The sequence below is a fragment of the Hyperoodon ampullatus genome (genome assembly GCF_949752795.1).
Source record: "Hyperoodon ampullatus genome assembly, chromosome: 4".
Classification (NCBI taxonomy): Eukaryota; Metazoa; Chordata; class Mammalia; order Artiodactyla; family Ziphiidae; genus Hyperoodon; species Hyperoodon ampullatus.
In genome coordinates this window covers 13,096,671-13,113,028 of record NC_136917.1, presented here as the reverse complement: position 1 = coordinate 13,113,028, position 16,358 = coordinate 13,096,671, and the positions used below count along the sequence as shown (strand labels likewise).

Sequence of the window (16,358 nt, the reverse complement as noted above, 5' to 3'; positions counted from 1 at the left end):
GCCCCGTCGCTGGCGTGATTAAGGCCCCGCCCCCTTCTCTCTGTGTCCACTCTGAGGCCATCTCCGGAAGCGGAGGGGCCTCGGAGGAGGGCCCGCGATGCATCCTGGGTTTTGTAGTCCATCTGTAAGACTGCAGCCTGAGAGCTGGGCCTCGCGACCCGGGGAACTACAATCCCCAGCAGCCGGGCGGAGAGCGGAGAGAGGGGGCACTCGCGTCACGTGGGCGCCGCCTGGGCGGGCAGCTTCTCAGTGCGGTGGCGGCGGCGGCGGCTCGGGGGATCGGGGCCTTTTGTTTGGAGCGGCGGCGGGGGGCCCCGGAGCGGCGAGGCCGGCGGCCTTCCCCTGCTCGCTCGGTCCCGGCCGCCCCTCGCGGGGGTGGGGGGGCCGCCCCCTGGGCCGGGGCCTCGTCTCAGGCGCCCCCGCTCCTCCCTTGGCCCGCCCCGCCCGGCCTGAGGGGAGGAACTGGCCGGGCCTCCCCGCGCGGCCCAGCTACCTCCGGAGTCGCCGCCGCAACCCTCTGCGCGCCGTACCCGAGGCTGCCTCTCGCCCCTCAGGCCGACGCCATGAAGATCAAGGATGCCAAGAAACCCTGTAAGATGGGGGCTTGGGCTCGTCGGGTTGGGAAAGCAAGTTGGGCCACGTCGGGAAGCCCCTTATTGTGGTGGCCTGGTTCGAAGCCGGTCGCTCCCAGCCGTCGCCCAGCACGGGATGGGGGCGGAGGGACCTTTGCAGCACCCGGTTCGAGGCTCCCTCCCCATCCCCCTACGCTCGGTTGACGAACGCTTGCCGCCCCCTAGCCTTTCCTCCTCGAGAGCTGGGAGGTGCAAGGGGGAATTTTTGTTCTGGGGTTTGGCAGGCAAGACCAGAGTTACCAGCTTCCTCTGAAGTCAAGTTGAAAATGGGTGGTCACAGATGTCAAGTTGCGCGGGGACATTTACCACTCTTTTTTTTTTTTTAATTTTTTTAAACTGATTTCTGAGCTTTCTGCTTGTGTCCTTGAAATCCCGGTGGGTTCCTGGGAGTTGTCTCTGTTGTTATAATTAGAGCTTTTAAACACGGCGTGTAACCTACCGGTGGGTAAGTGCCGTGACTTGTTTAGAATAACAACTAGTTCATGTTTGTTTTTTAAAAAGCAGAGATAAAAAGATCAAAGTCATCCGTATTCCCGCCACTCAGAGCTAACCACTGTTAATATTTTGGTGACTACCCGTAGACATTTTTCTACGACTATATATATAGCCTATACTTAAAAAAAAAAAAGAAAAAAACCCCAAACTTTCCATACTTAAAGAGAGATCAACTTTTATTTGCTTCCTTTTATTTTTAGCCTTTTTAAAACCTTTTACTCCTGTGAATGGCTTATTTAATCACTCAGCCGTTGTGATTGTCATACTTGAAGTTCATTCTTCCAGAGCGACTAGGAATGCGGGATGCATGCTTCTGTCTTAGAATTGTATTGGTGTTTTGCCATTTTGCAGTGTTGTGTGATCCTCCCAACAGTTCTAGGAAATCTCTTACTATAGAACGGGAGCACTGATACAGCCTTTTCCCGCCTGTCCGGTCTTGAAAACCTCCACGGAGAGGCAACATACCAAAGCACTCCAAAAACTGTTAATTGTTATTTAAATGTGAGATAATTTGGTTCTCATTTTACTGGTGAGGAAAACTGAACTTACTGAGCCCCAGAGTAAATTTTCCAAGGCTGCACCAACCAACTCTGCTAACTGAGGTTGAGGGCCCTAAGTCACCTGACTCATAGTCCTGTGTTCTTTCTTTTGCACCTGTAGGGCGTAGTCTAAATACTTAGAGAAGCACAAACCTTTCTGATCTGGTAGTTTTATCTGCCAGTTAAAACATCTTTTTAAACAATGATTTAAAAAAAAAAAACAGCGATAGCTGAAGAGTTCTCGCTCAGGAGTCTATGAAATAGTGATGTGAAGTCTTAAAATGAGAGAGTAATATAGAAATACTACTATTTTACTTTACATTTGCTGAATTAAATAATCTTGAACAGATGCAGTAATGTAGAACAGTTGGACATCTTCCCTCAACACACAGGTTTTCTCTGCTTGTGTTAGAATTTCCATTTAGTAAAATGAGTTTAACAATGACAAGCTCATATTCTGACCTAAAAATGACAAGCTCATATTCTGACCCTTATGGTATTATTTTATGTTTGCCATGACAGCGATTTGATTACTTAGATTTGGGCAAACTTATAATCAGGTGTGAATACCATCTCTGGCAAAGGTGTTTCATATCTAGCAAAGATGATAATTAAGAGTTTATAAAATAAACTTTAGGTTGAGAAATAAAAGAACACCTATTTTTTAGAAGTAATTTGCTTATTAATATATTGTGGTACATTGTGAGGCCATTAATGTTAAATAGAGTTATGCTGAAAAACCAGTCAATTAATATGATTTAGAGGTCTGAAATAACATTTCCAGTTTCCTATATGTAAAAGATGACTTTACTGTCTACTCAGCTCTTTACAGTAAAAATAAAGAACATCTTCTTCTTTTGTGTGTGGGAAAGAAAGTATTTCAACTATGAACTGTCATGGAAATATATATATATAACTGGAAAGTATTATTTCTGATGTTTCAAACCACTCAGTTTAGCTAAAGACACAGTTGTTTTTGAGTTCTTGCGTAGGGTTTCTTTTTTTTTATAATCATAAATTTAGTGAGCACTTTGTATGAAAGGCACTATCTTTACATGCATTGCGTCATTTAATCCGTAGAGCAGCACTAGTAACTAAAAACTGTATCTCATACTAGTTAAACAAGTGACTTTGGCTTCACACATTTTCTTACAGTTACTCACCCAAGTGTTAGAAAACATTGCTTTTTGATACATCACTAGTATATACCAGCCTATAAACCAAATGCCTGTATTTAACCAGAAAATAAGAAAAGGAATTGGTTTCACCCTCTAAATTGTATAACTAAAAGATGAGCATTTGAAATTATGTGTTAATTCAACTCCAGGGGAAGAATGAAGTCAAACATTAATGAAAATTTTTTGCTAGAACCAAAACAGTGGCAATGTTTGCATTACCTTTACTTGTGTTTTTCACGCTACTTAAATAATAGTAAAAATCTAAACAGTGGCGTACCTCAACTGACATGATTTTTTAAGGTAAGGGTCAGCCTCTATTCTGCTTACCTGTAGAGCATGTAACATGATTAACAGGGTGATAATAAAAGATTTTTTTAATATACATATATATATTTTTTCATTTGGTGCAGTGTAGGTTTGGGTGCCTGCTTTGCTAACCCAAGCAGTAATGTATGTGAAGTTTTTGTCAAGACCAGAGAGAAGTATGTAGCATATGTGTGCCGTTTGCTTCTATGTAATTTGATTGGCCTGTTTGTAAATTGAGTCATTACTTAAGAATGATCACTTCCAGTGGATAGTAAGGTGCAGTTGGAGGTGATAGTTTCAAATATTCTCTTAGATGTAACTAATTTACCAAAGGGGGGAAAAGTCTTCTGAAGCTCTTCTGAGGAATTATAATACTGAAGGTGTGAGTATGGTTTATTTTCTTAGTCTGTTTTTGTTTTTTGTTTTTTTTTTTTTGGCTGTACCCGGGCCTCTCACTGCTGTGGCCTCTCCCGTTGCGGAGCACAGGCTCCGGACGTGCAGGCTCAGCGGCCATGGCTCACGGGCCCAGCCGCTCCACGGCATGTGGGATCTTCCCAGACCGGGGCACGAACCCATGTCCCCTGCATCGGCAGGTGGACTCTCAACCACTGCGCCACCAGGGAAGCCCCTCTTAGTCTGTTTTAAAACAACATTTTTATTCGGAATGATTATTGGGAAGAGTGAAATGTCTTTTATTCAGGAACTTGAACCGTATTTGGTTCAAGATACCATTGCACATGCTCATCATTTTAGAATTTTGTTCCTTAAAATAATCCACCAATGTTTCTGAACATTTTCAGCATTTGGTTTCTCTTTCTGCTCAAGAGCAATTAAATTCTAGTTTGGCATAGGATCCCTTTGGGCTAAAATCTGCATGGGGCCAATAGCAATTAAATAGCTCCTTAAAGTTTCTCCGCTACCTCTTACCAACACTTAACAAGACACCAAACTTTTATAACGCAGTTTGTTAGAAATTAACAGTCTGCCCTTGTGGCTAAAAAGGTGATCAGGGGGCTTCCCTGGTGGCGCAGTGGTTTGAGAGTCCGCCTGCCGATGCAGGGGACACGGGTTCGTGCCCCGGTCTGGGAGGATCCCACATGCCACGGAGCGACTGGGCCCGTGAGTCATGGCCGCTGAGCCTGCGCGTCTGGAGCCTGTGCTCCGCAACGGGAGAGGCCACAACAATGAGAGGCCCACGTACCGCAAAAAAAAAAAAAAAGATCAGGCATGTGGGTTTCTTCTTTTGCATACCTAATCTACCTAGTAGGAAAGATAATTTCTTGGTAGCACTCTGCTTATGCTGGTTTTGGATATTTTTGTTACTTATGGGGAGCTAATGGCAGTTCTCTTAGGCTCAGGTGAGAAATAGAATAGGAGCTACTACTATTTTTTTGGAAGGCCACGTAAACAGATCATGAGAGATTCTAGGAAATGCTCAAAGTCTGTAGAAGGTAATGTTTATTTGCCATCATCAAAGTACTTATATTTATGGAAGGTATGTTTTGTTCTTTAAATGTATTTTGGTTCATTTTTCTCACCTTGACAGTGGAGAGTTTTATTCTTGAAAGAGTGAGAAATGTTTAGGCTGTATGAAGAAGTAGGATGCTTATGCACTGGTGACCTACTTTTAACCTGTCCCTTGGCCAGAAGCAACAAAGCTATAGATTTAGATATTTGCCTGATTTCTTTGGAAAGTGGTATTTTTCTTACCTCATGGAAGTATTAGTGGGCCACTGGTTGTCCTTAATAACTTTGTACTTTTATCACAGATCAATAAAGTTTGAGTTGTGTGCCCCCTCCCCTTCTCATTTTAGTGACAAAATAACAAGCATAAGTATTTGCTTTAATGCACTGGAAATTAGATCACTTGCTAAATGAAAGGAGTGGATCATAATTAAGAATATGTGTCTTCTGTGTTCTTGTTGCCTCTCCCATACTTTTTGAATGGTGATTATTTCTCTGGCCTAAGGAGATGAATTCAGAACTCTGCCGAGCTGAAAGGATCTCTGTGCAAAAGAAGGGACCTATAATGTTCTAGTTTGGATATTAAGGTAACCAAGACATTCATGGTCTGCAATATAGCATCTCCAGTTACTCTTCCTTTAAGAGCAGATACCCCTAAGAGAACAGACCTAGACGTATCTAACAGTCTAGATGTGAGGTGAGTCTTGAATGGCCTCCCATTCATTTTAAAAGTGTGTTACTGGGAATTCCCTTGCAGCCCCCGCTTTCACTCCCAGGGCGCAGGGCGCTAGTTCAGGGAACTAAGATCCCACAAGCCACGAGGCGTGGCCAAAAAAATATATGTATCAATAAAAGTGTTTTACTTATTAAAGATGGCCTCCATTGCTAGCTACCCAACAAAATTGAGAAAATTTAGTTTCTTCAGCATCTTAGTTGTTTATACAAATCTATAGGTGACAAAAGCATTGTGCCTGTATAGAGAAATGTACAGAACCTTTTCTTGTTGAATCGTATGTTCCCGGTTTCTAATGGTGCACACATATATAAAATATGAATATATAAGAAACAAAGTAGGATTTTAGAGGGAACTAAATTTCCTTGACAACTTATACATAATAAACTGTTAAATACATGTTAGGCATTTCGTAATCTATGTATCTTAAGTATTAAATTATTTTTGAGTCTCTATCATAATGATTAAGATCCCAGAGAATAGAAACAGACCTTAAGGAAACTAAGATTTGAGAGGTTAATGGCTTTTCCAATGTCATATAGCCCAGTTAGTGAGAGAGCACCAAGTCCCAAACCCAGATGATGCTACCTCCCCAAATGTGCCTGTTTCCAAGTAGATTTACCTTCAACGTTATCAACAGCTAATTTTATTAACCACATGCACTAAAGAAGCCTAGTAAGTTTAATGAGCAAAGAAAAAAAGTTCTTTTTAAGGAGGTACTTTTCCCTTGGGTTACTTGAAGTGATTATAGGCCAATTTTATTACATTAAAATCTTAGAAACATTTTCAAGCCGTAGGTGATGACCTATTATTAAAACCAGATTGGTCCAAATTTTTCCTAATCTCCTGGGGCACATGACAAATATGTAATAAATGAAAAGGAATGCCTACCAGACCAGGAATTAAAAGGCCCTGGTCCAGCCCCAGGCATGCTGAGTTACGGGTTTTTAGAAAATACACGGAATAACACTTTGAAGGGAAAAGGGTGAGTTTCACATAGATTTGTCTTACCTCAGAAGTATTATTGACTGGGCTTCCCTGGTGGCACAGTGGTTGAGAGTCCGCCTGCCTGTGCAGGGGACACGGGTTCATGCCCCGGTCCGGGAAGATCCCACATGCCGTGGAGCGGCTGGGCCCATGAGCCATGGCCGCTGAGCCTGCGCATCCGGAGCCTGTGCTCCGCAACGGGAGAGGCCACAACAGTAAGAGGCCCGCGTACCGCAAAAAAAAAAAAAAAAAAAGGATTATTGACTGAATGCATGATTCAGGGTAAATGAAGCTTGTGGCTAATTAACTAGGTCCTAATTTGCGTTTCTAAAATCAGGATATTTATTTTTTATCCATAGCTTTCCCATGGTTTGGCATGGACATCGGGGGAACTCTGGTAAAGCTCTCATATTTTGAACCTATCGATATCACAGCAGAGGAAGAACAAGAAGAAGTTGAGAGCTTAAAAAGTATCCGGAAATATTTGACTTCTAATGTAGCCTATGGATCCACTGGTATTCGGGATGTACACCTTGAACTGAAAGATTTAACACTTTTTGGCCGGAGAGGGAACTTGCACTTTATCAGATTTCCAACCCAGGACCTGCCTACTTTTATCCAAATGGGAAGAGATAAAAACTTCTCAACATTACACACGGTGCTATGTGCTACAGGAGGTGGTGCTTACAAGTTTGAAAAAGATTTTCGCACAGTAGGTATTTCACTCACAGGCAAAAATTGATACCCATTCTCTTCCGTTTTTAAAGTATGAGGCTCGTTTTCTGTCTGGTATGTTTCTTAGACTAGTTCCCCCTGCTGATACAGGGGAAGTATGTATTCATGACTTACTTTTGATTGGAGCATTTAAACACCTTTATACAATGAGTAAAAACTGGCCAGAGTTGGGCCTATCGTACATAATATGGGGTAAAACCTGCTAAATTTAGGAACTGCTACAAAGCTACAGTAAAAGCAGACTTCAGTGAATTTGGCAGCTCTCACCTGGCCATTGTTTGGAGATGCTGGTATTCAAATTACGGAGTTCTAAGTTTTTTTAAAGAAATATTGATATTTTCTAGTGATGAAGTTTTATAATATTTGTTTTTGTTGGTGCTCAATCATTTATTAAGCTAATATTTGAACATCTAGTTTGTGTTAGGTATTGTGCTAGGCACTGAGAAATCAGCTAGGAATAAGACACAGACTTAGCTCTCAAAGAGTGCCGTATCCTAGATCACACATTTAAGTGAACAATAAGTTCAGTGCATTATAATTAAGAAGTACAATGCATTATAATTAATACTATTGCTATGAAAAGAGGTACCATGGGAACACAAGGGGGAGTGATACCTAATAAGTCCTTAGAGAATTGAAAAGCTTATCTAAGCTGAGATCTTTTATAGTAAATATTTTATAATATACCTTTACTAATCTGAAATGAATTTAATAATTTCACATTAGTACCCAAACTATAATATAAAGACAGGAAATTAAGGTATTTATATTATCAGTAGGTAGATTCTCTGGTATGATCACACAAGAGGGCATAATGAAGTAGTCAGATTTAGATGCTTGTATGTACATAGATTGAACTTAATTTCTAAAGCCACAACTGCTAAGATTGATAAGGTATGTTTTATTGGAGAGTCAAATTAAGTGGTATTGCTGTTGTGACATAACTTTCGAAGATGCTAAACAACACAAGGTAAAGTTCCAAACAGTAAAAAGTACAACACTTCCTCAGTTTATGTGGTGGTTGCGTTCCTAGCAAATTTAGTATGTATTAAAACCACGTAAAGAATACCTTGTGGGCTTCCCTGGTGGCGCAGTGTTTGAGAGTCCGCCTGCCGATGCAGGGGACACGGGTTCGTGCCCCGGTCCGGGAAGATCCCACGTGCCGCGGAGCGGCTGGGCCCGTGAGCCATGGCCGCTGAGCCTGCTCGTCCGGAGCCTGTGCTCTGCAACAGGAGAGGCCACAACAGTGAGAGGCCCGTGTACCACAAAAAAAAAAAAAGAACACCTTGTGTCTATACACATATAGATAAAATACTTCGTGTTTACATAGGCTCAGATAATTATAAACAAATTTTCCTACTGCTGCCTACAAAAATGTCTGTCATAATGTTCAAAGGTAATGCAGGAAAGGGTTAACTTTTTTTTGCACAACTGCCCCACCCATTGCGGATGTCTGGCACCCCAAGTCCCTGCCCAGTAAATGTTAGTTTGATTCTCCCCTTCTCCCCATCTTTGTGAAAACTAAAAAGTCCCCACAGATTTCCAAAACGCCTCTAGAAGTAATACCACCACCACTGAGAACCACAGGACTAAATGAAGTCCCTAAGAGATTTTGACACAAAAGAAAACAAGTGAAAATGTGTGGGTTGTAAATGATTTTGAAGTTTTGTAAAGTACATGGAAATTATATGGTATAGTCAAGTCAAGTATTTTGAATGCTTTCCTTTGTTCACTTTACAAAACTCGCTTTGGTGTTTTTTTACAGATTGGAAACCTCCACCTGCACAAACTGGATGAACTTGACTGCCTTGTAAAGGGCTTGCTGTATATAGATTCTGTCAGTTTCAATGGACAAGCAGAGTGCTATTATTTTGCTAATGCCTCAGAACCTGAGAGATGCCAAAAGATGCCTTTCAACCTGGATGATCCCTATCCACTGCTGGTAGTAAACATTGGTTCGGGAGTCAGTATTTTAGCAGTCCATTCCAAAGACAACTATAAACGAGTAACTGGGACAAGGTAGTAACCTTTTTGTTCTTAAGGCAGCATTCATGTTGTTTTCTACACAGAAATTGTGAAATCTATATATTAATGCTAGCTTCATCAAAAAACTAATGTGTATTGTGCAACAGCTAAAAATGTAGATGTGTAAGTGTAAGTTAAAGTGTTGCAGATAATACTTTTTTATAAGGCATGTGTGTAGACTCAAACTAAAATCATTAAATGTTTATATTTGGTTAGCATCATTTGGCATCAAAATTTCCATAATGAAAAGAGTGAATTTTTATCTGGAATAATTCTAATAACATTTTTATTTTCCAAAGCATTTTTCTCATTTTTATATAGATATATTTAAGCCTAAAGCTTGAAACATTCTTATTTGATTCACATTTAAGTGGAGTATTTGGCAACATTGTAATTAATTCATATAGGATGAATTTAACATGAACTCTTTTCTTTAATACCTGGAATATGAATGTGAAATGAGATTTAAAATTTTTCCTTATGATTCCAATATGTACTTTATCACCTTTTAAGTTAGCTGGAGGCTCCTATTTATTTAATTGAGGAAGAAAGATTTTAGGATGCTTTAAATTAGATTGATTTGTGAAAAAAACTCTGGCCATGCTGTGCAGCATGTGGGATCTTAGTTCCCAAACCAGGGATCAAACCTGTGCTCCCTGTGTTGGGAGCACAGACTCTTAACCATTGTACTGCCAGGGAAGTCCCGAAAAAAACTCATTTTAATGTAGTACTCCTATTTGAATAATACTTAAATTTAATTAGTACTTTATTTCTGTGGTGGCTGAAAGTCTACCTCCGTTGAAACTCTCTATGCCAAAGAATTACAGGGAAGTACTACCTACTTCAGTCAATTCAAAAAGACAGAAATTCAGTCTGTTAACTAAATTCCAACAGTGATTCAGGAATAGAACCTGTTAGAAATTTAGGTGAGACTAGGGAGCAAAGGTTTTGATTTTAGGGGCTAGAGTGGCATAATTTCATTTTATGAGCATATCCAAAAGAATAATAGAACCAGGTTAATTTCTGTCTTTAACATGATGACCAGCCTGACATAAATGTCCTCACTGTATTCATATCGGAGTCATGTAAACGTTAATGTAGCACATTGAGTTGATTTCAGCCTTATCAGGCTAAGTAAATAGGCCTTTCACAAAATTATTTCCTGGAAACCATTTAGAATGACAATTTTTCTCCTTTTAATTTGTACGGTATTAATTTCTAGCACTCCTTTTTCATGCACACACAAAAATTTATTTTTAGCAATTACAAAGTGTAAGGTATCAGGTAAAGATACTAGAAGATACAAAAGGTCTTCTGTGTCCTGTTGTTTACACGACAACATTTTTTTCCTTTGGTTTATTCTTTGATCTGACAAATTTGGTTTTGCTGTTTTTCTTAGGTTTAGCAATATCTATCCATATGTTTATTGAATAAATGAGTGCTCCATGCTTTTGCTTTGGAGAAAGAATACAGTGTGTAAATGCAACTTACTAAGTTTCTTTATTTTCTTTAGCCTTGGAGGGGGTACCTTTCTTGGTTTATGTAGTTTATTGACTGGCTGTGAAAGTTTTGAAGAGGCTCTTGAAATGGCATCCAAAGGTGACAGCACCCAAGCTGACAAGCTGGTCCGTGATATTTACGGAGGAGATTATGAAAGATTTGGTCTGCCTGGTTGGGCTGTAGCATCTAGGTAAGTTTAACATTTACATTGTAATTAAAGTTGCTTATTTAGTTTTTAGAAAGCAGTGTATCAGGAAGTTGTAAGGGGCTTCCTCTTACCCAGTTTAGTTCTAAGTTTTGAACATTGATGTCGTTTTAAAATTAAATTAAATATACATCAAGAAGTCTCCCCTGAATGCACTATAGGAAACTTTTTATTAGTTCTTGAGTATCCTTCCAGTGTTTCTCTATGCAAATACAAATAAATATCCTTATCCTCCCCTTACAGAAGGTAACTTTTAGAAGGTAACATTTATATACCATTATATAGTATACTGTATACACTCGGGTCTCCTTATCCATGGTTCCGCATCTACAGAGTCAACCATCCTTGGATCGAAAATATTTGGAAAAATAATAATTCCAGAAAGTTGCAAAAAGCAAAACTTGAATTTGCTGCACACAGGCAACTATTTACATAGTATTTACATTGTATTAAGTGTTATTAAGTAATCTGGAGATGATTTCACGTACATACATAGGTTATATGCACATACTACATCATTTTATACAAGGGACCTGAGCATCTAGAGATTTTGGTGTCCAAGGAAGGTCCTGGAACCAATCCCCCGTGGATAAGAGGGAGGACTGTATAGTCTACAACAGCAGTATAGCCTAGTCTGTTTGCCTGCCCCCCTCCCTCTCTTGCTCTCTCTTTTTCCCCTCTTCCTTCCCTCATCCTTTCCCTCTTTCCCTCCCTACCCTCTGTCTTCTTTTTCCTTCCTTTCCTCCCTCCCTCCTTTTTTTTTTTTAACAGCTTCATGGTATTTCATTGTATGAATGTATCATAGATTGATAGATGTTTGGGTGTTCCCAGTATTTTCCTACGTGCAGTTCATTGGGTCAGTACGTAACCTTGTACATGTATACCTTATTTTATACATGTGTAGATTTATCTGGAGGCTGTATTCTCAAAATGTTGTTTGTTATCAGCAGATTTGATTTTGTTTGTTTTTCATTTCTCTGCAGTTTTGGGAATATGATTTATAAGGAGAAGCGAGAATCTGTTAGTAAAGAAGATCTAGCAAGAGCTACATTAGTTACTATCACCAATAACATTGGTTCTGTGGCACGAATGTGTGCTGTTAATGAGGTAAAAAAATTGTTTAATTATATGAAAAATGTGAGTTGGAGTTTTATATACATGTAGCAGGCTTCTTCGTATTCCTTAAGGAGGCCTCATAGGATCGAGATCTCTTAATCCATTAAATCCCAAGGTTCATTAATATATATGTTACCTATCCAATTGTGATACTACCTTTAAAGAAAGTAGCAGATAATTCAATTCGGAAATAGGACAAAGAGATAATTTACATTTCATATTTATCCAGAAACCTTTTCAGAAATATACAACCTAAATATCTTGAAGTTGTAAATCAAAAATTCTATATAAACAATAAGACATTTTGAGGTAACTCACTATTGAAAGTGGGTGGGTTTTTTTTTTTCCTGCTAGTGTTACCTTTGATTAGTGAAGTACTTGGAAGTTTTCTTACTGCCCTCGGCTTCTTTACAGTGCTGCCTTGTTGCATATGGATCAAGCAGCATTGTACAGGGCTATGAAGGCACTGAGACCGTTCTTCACATGAAATTTGAATGATGTATACTTATAAAAAGCATGTACTGCTAGATTTACCTCATAATTGGGTTATTTTTATTTGAAGAAGACTGTATATACAGTTTTGCCTTTGTGTAATAGAGGTATTTGCCCATTTAATTTTTATAAATATCAATGTGTTGGGAATTTTACTTTTTAGAGGAATTCTTTAAAGGAATCTTTTAAAGGAATTCTTCATTTGTTCACTCATTCGTTTATTCATTGAGTAAATATTTACAGAGTACCATGTGCCAGGTATTGTTCTGAGCACTTGAGATAAATTAGTGAAGAAAACAAAGATCCCTGAATTTGTGGAGCTTACAGCCATTCTAGTGATGTAGTAAACAAGTAAATTATTCCGTATTAGGTGATAAATGCTATTTTTAAAAAGGAGAAAATTAAACAAGATAAAGACAATTGAGAGTAGACCAGAGAGTGGCAGAGGACAAATTACTGAGTAACTGGGTAGTTAAAGGAAGACTTTGTTGAAAATATGACTCTTAGGCAAAGATTGGATGGAGGTGAGAGAATCATGGGTGCAGATATTTGGGGAAAGGGAGGCTCCAGCAGAGAGAACAACTGTGCAAAGACTCGAATTAATCCTCTGAATTACTCTAAATTCAAAATTAGAATACTGTCTTTTAAGTTTCTTAATAACAGTGTAATAAGTTAGTTGAGGGAGCCACTAGCAGGCATTTTAACCTAGGTTTGGGAAATATTTCACTTTGAGGGGGCAGACAGTAATCTGGGGTCTTTTTTGTTATCCCTGTATGTCCAGATTTTCACTGGCCAATTAACAGTAATTAAGGCCATAGTTTACGCTATTCAAACTCAGTGTGCAAAAATGTATACTCAGAAGTACTTATATTATTGTGAGAGTAGAAATAGGTTTTTTGGAGATTCAAAACAAATATTAGTTCCTCCATCTGGAAGCCCTAGGGGTTGGGTGGGCATGCCAGTATCCCAGTCAGTTTTGCTCTCCAGTGCTATAGATAAAAGTCCACGGTTTCTGTGTCATTACTGAGCATAAACTGCAACATGCTGACCAAGTTTACAGCTTGTTTTTAATCCTAAACATGTTTAAGATACTTTTCCTTGGTTTTTCTCCTTTTATCTCATCAGTAATATTTCTCCAAATTACTTTCTTTGCTAAATGTATTACTTATTGGCCATTTTCAAAAACAAGTCTATCTATAATCATTTAACTAGGGTCTTTTCCAGAACTTTTCTTTTTAAATTAGATGTTATTTTTTAGGGCAGTTGTAGGTTCACAGCAAAATTGAGTGTAAGGTACAAAGTTCACTGACCCCCCCCAGACGCACAGCCTCCCTTACTGTCAATATCCAGCACCAGTTTGGTACATTTGTTAAAATCGAGGAGCCTACATTGACACATCATCACTCAGAGTCCATAGTTTACATTTGGGGTCACTCTTAGTGTACATTCTATGGGTTTTGACAAGTGTAGTGACATGTCCTAAACTAATTTTTAAATATTCAGGATTATGAAGGCATATACCAGGAATGTAGTGGGCACTAAAACAAGGTAGTAGTTGTTTATATTTGTAAGTAGAGATCTCATAAACTGTATTGTATTGTAAAATCTACTTGATAATTCTTTTTTGAAGTCATTTTCTTTGTTCTTTTCTTTTAGAAAATAAACAGAGTTGTCTTTGTTGGAAACTTTTTACGTGTCAATACTCTCTCCATGAAACTTTTGGCATATGCACTGGATTATTGGTCAAAAGGTCAACTGAAAGCATTGTTTCTAGAGCATGAGGTATGATATGAAAATAAAGTTTTGTGAATTTTAATAGCATGCTTTTAAATGCAGTTTCATATATTGTTCCTTGCCTGGTACTTTATAAGTGAAGTATAAAACTGTGATTTACGTAAATAGTATATTGATTCCCTCACTTCAGTTTGAGTTAGGGGGTGGGCGTTTTTGTAACCTGGCAGACATCCCTTTAAGATGAGAATCTCACAGTTCTTCTGAAAAAGAAAGAGCAGTATCAGGTCTGTGAGCTCGTTAAATACTGGGACTGCTTGTGTACTTAGTGGGTTTGTTTTGTTAAATTGTTTTCTTTTGTTTCTTTTGTTTTTTATTGTTGTTTTTTGGCCGTGCCTCACGTGGGATATCAGAGTGCTAACCACTGGACCGCCAGGGAATTCCCTCTTTCTTCTTTTTTCCTCCCCTGAGAGGACAAATGTTAAATATGAACAATAAAAATATATATGATTTAGCAATGAAAATCTCCTTAATCCTCCCACCACAGCCTCACCCCCACCTCCAGTGGTAACCACTGTTAACATTTAGGAGTTTATTCTTTGAGATTTTTTTTTCCTATTCGATCACAATATCCAGTTAAATTCTGATCGGAGCAAGTATCAGTTCACAAAATGTTTTGGATTAAGTAAACTTACCTTGAATTATTTTGTTTGTGGTCAGGTGAATATTTTATTAAGCATTTTAATAATACAGATTCTGAGTATTTGTTTTGCTCTTATGAGCTTCCATGTGTCACTGTCACTGCTTTCGCTGTAGAGGTCAGAATGTGTACTCTTGTGCAGCTCCACCTGGCATGTCCTCTGCTGTGGGAACGGCAGGCAGAGCCGAAGGAATTTTCTTCAGGAAAGGGGAGGGGAGCCAGAACTGCAACAATAGTCCTAGAAGCTTTAGTGTCTAACAGCCACTCTTTATAAAAAAATAGGTATTTCAAAGGTATATATCTTATAATTAACTAGAAAATGCTTAGCTTCAATTATAATACAAAAACATATACATATATATGTATTGGGTTGGCCAGAAAGTTTGTTCAGGTTTTTCTGCAACATCTTAAGGAGAAACCTGAACAAACTTATTGGTCAACCCAATATTTGTAATGTATGAAGAATATATACTACGAGAAAACTTCATTGATTGTTTCAAGTAGACTGTTGATTGAAATACTGAGCAATTAAACATGGAATTCCATTACAAAAAAAAAGTATGTATTGAGAATACAGTTAAAAAATTTTTTTTTACAATAACTGATGACACAAATTGGTAGCTTTCTGAATCGATGTTCTTAAGTGTGTTCTTAATAGTGGTTAATATTACATGTTCATTTAGAAGCTGCACTACATTAATAATTGCTTTTAAATTATGCAGGGATATTTTGGAGCAGTTGGTGCACTTCTCGGGCTGCCAAATTTCAGCTAAAGCATCGGGTTTCTCTCTGTTAATCAATGTCATTCAAGAGGAACTGAAAACCAGAGGTGTTATTACTGCATTATTTGTCACTGGGAACCAAAGGATGAAAGAGTAGCACTATTCCTGTTGATTTTTAAGTATCAGAATGGTAAGCTGCTATATGTTGCCATATTAAAAAGAGAGCTCCAATAATGTGAAGTATTTCTAAGTGAAATGCTTTCCCTTCTGTATATAGCCAGTGTTAAATCCTTAAATGCAATACAGCCTCTGATTAATGAGCTTCCTCTGAAAAAGATTTTCTATTTATTTTATTTTATGTAGCCAACATTGCAGTACTGTATGTTCAAACATGAATCTTAAAGTCTCAGAAATGTTTCTCATGAAAAGAATTGATTCTGAATATTTGTTACAAGTCTGTTCTATGTGTGTTTTGGTTACTAGTAAGTGGACAGTAACATACCCTGTATCGAAACTTACTGAAATGGCAATCAAAGATGATCATTTTTATATGATTTTAGAAATGTTAAAGCAATATTAATTATTCATTACTGTTGTTTTCCAAACATATCTTCTCCCAAAAAGCATGTTTATGTGCTCTTTCCCCAGAAGTATAACCTTTTTCAAATGCCATAATTTAATTGAAATACTGTTGTTAAACATTAGCCTGAATTTTAAAATGAATCCTAGAAAATGCACATAATTGGTGATAACTGCATTTTTTGTATTTTGAGTTTATTAGATAGTACATTTAAATTT

The 16,358-nt window shown here is 38.4% G+C and overlaps 1 protein-coding gene across 1 annotated transcript; it reads left to right on the top strand.

Annotated features, from left to right (window-relative positions):
- Window positions 1–563: 563 nt before the first annotated feature.
- Window positions 564–15,690, top strand: PANK3 (pantothenate kinase 3; the record flags this gene model as incomplete). Its single annotated transcript, XM_079702772.1, has 7 exons — window positions 564–591; window positions 6,694–7,046; window positions 8,835–9,088; window positions 10,608–10,784; window positions 11,783–11,906; window positions 14,064–14,189; window positions 15,561–15,690. The coding sequence occupies 7 exons, from the start codon at window positions 564–566 to the stop codon at window positions 15,609–15,611; spliced, it is 1,113 nt and encodes a 370-aa protein (XP_079558898.1). The 3' UTR covers window positions 15,612–15,690.
- Between the last annotated feature and the right edge of the window lie 668 nt (window positions 15,691–16,358).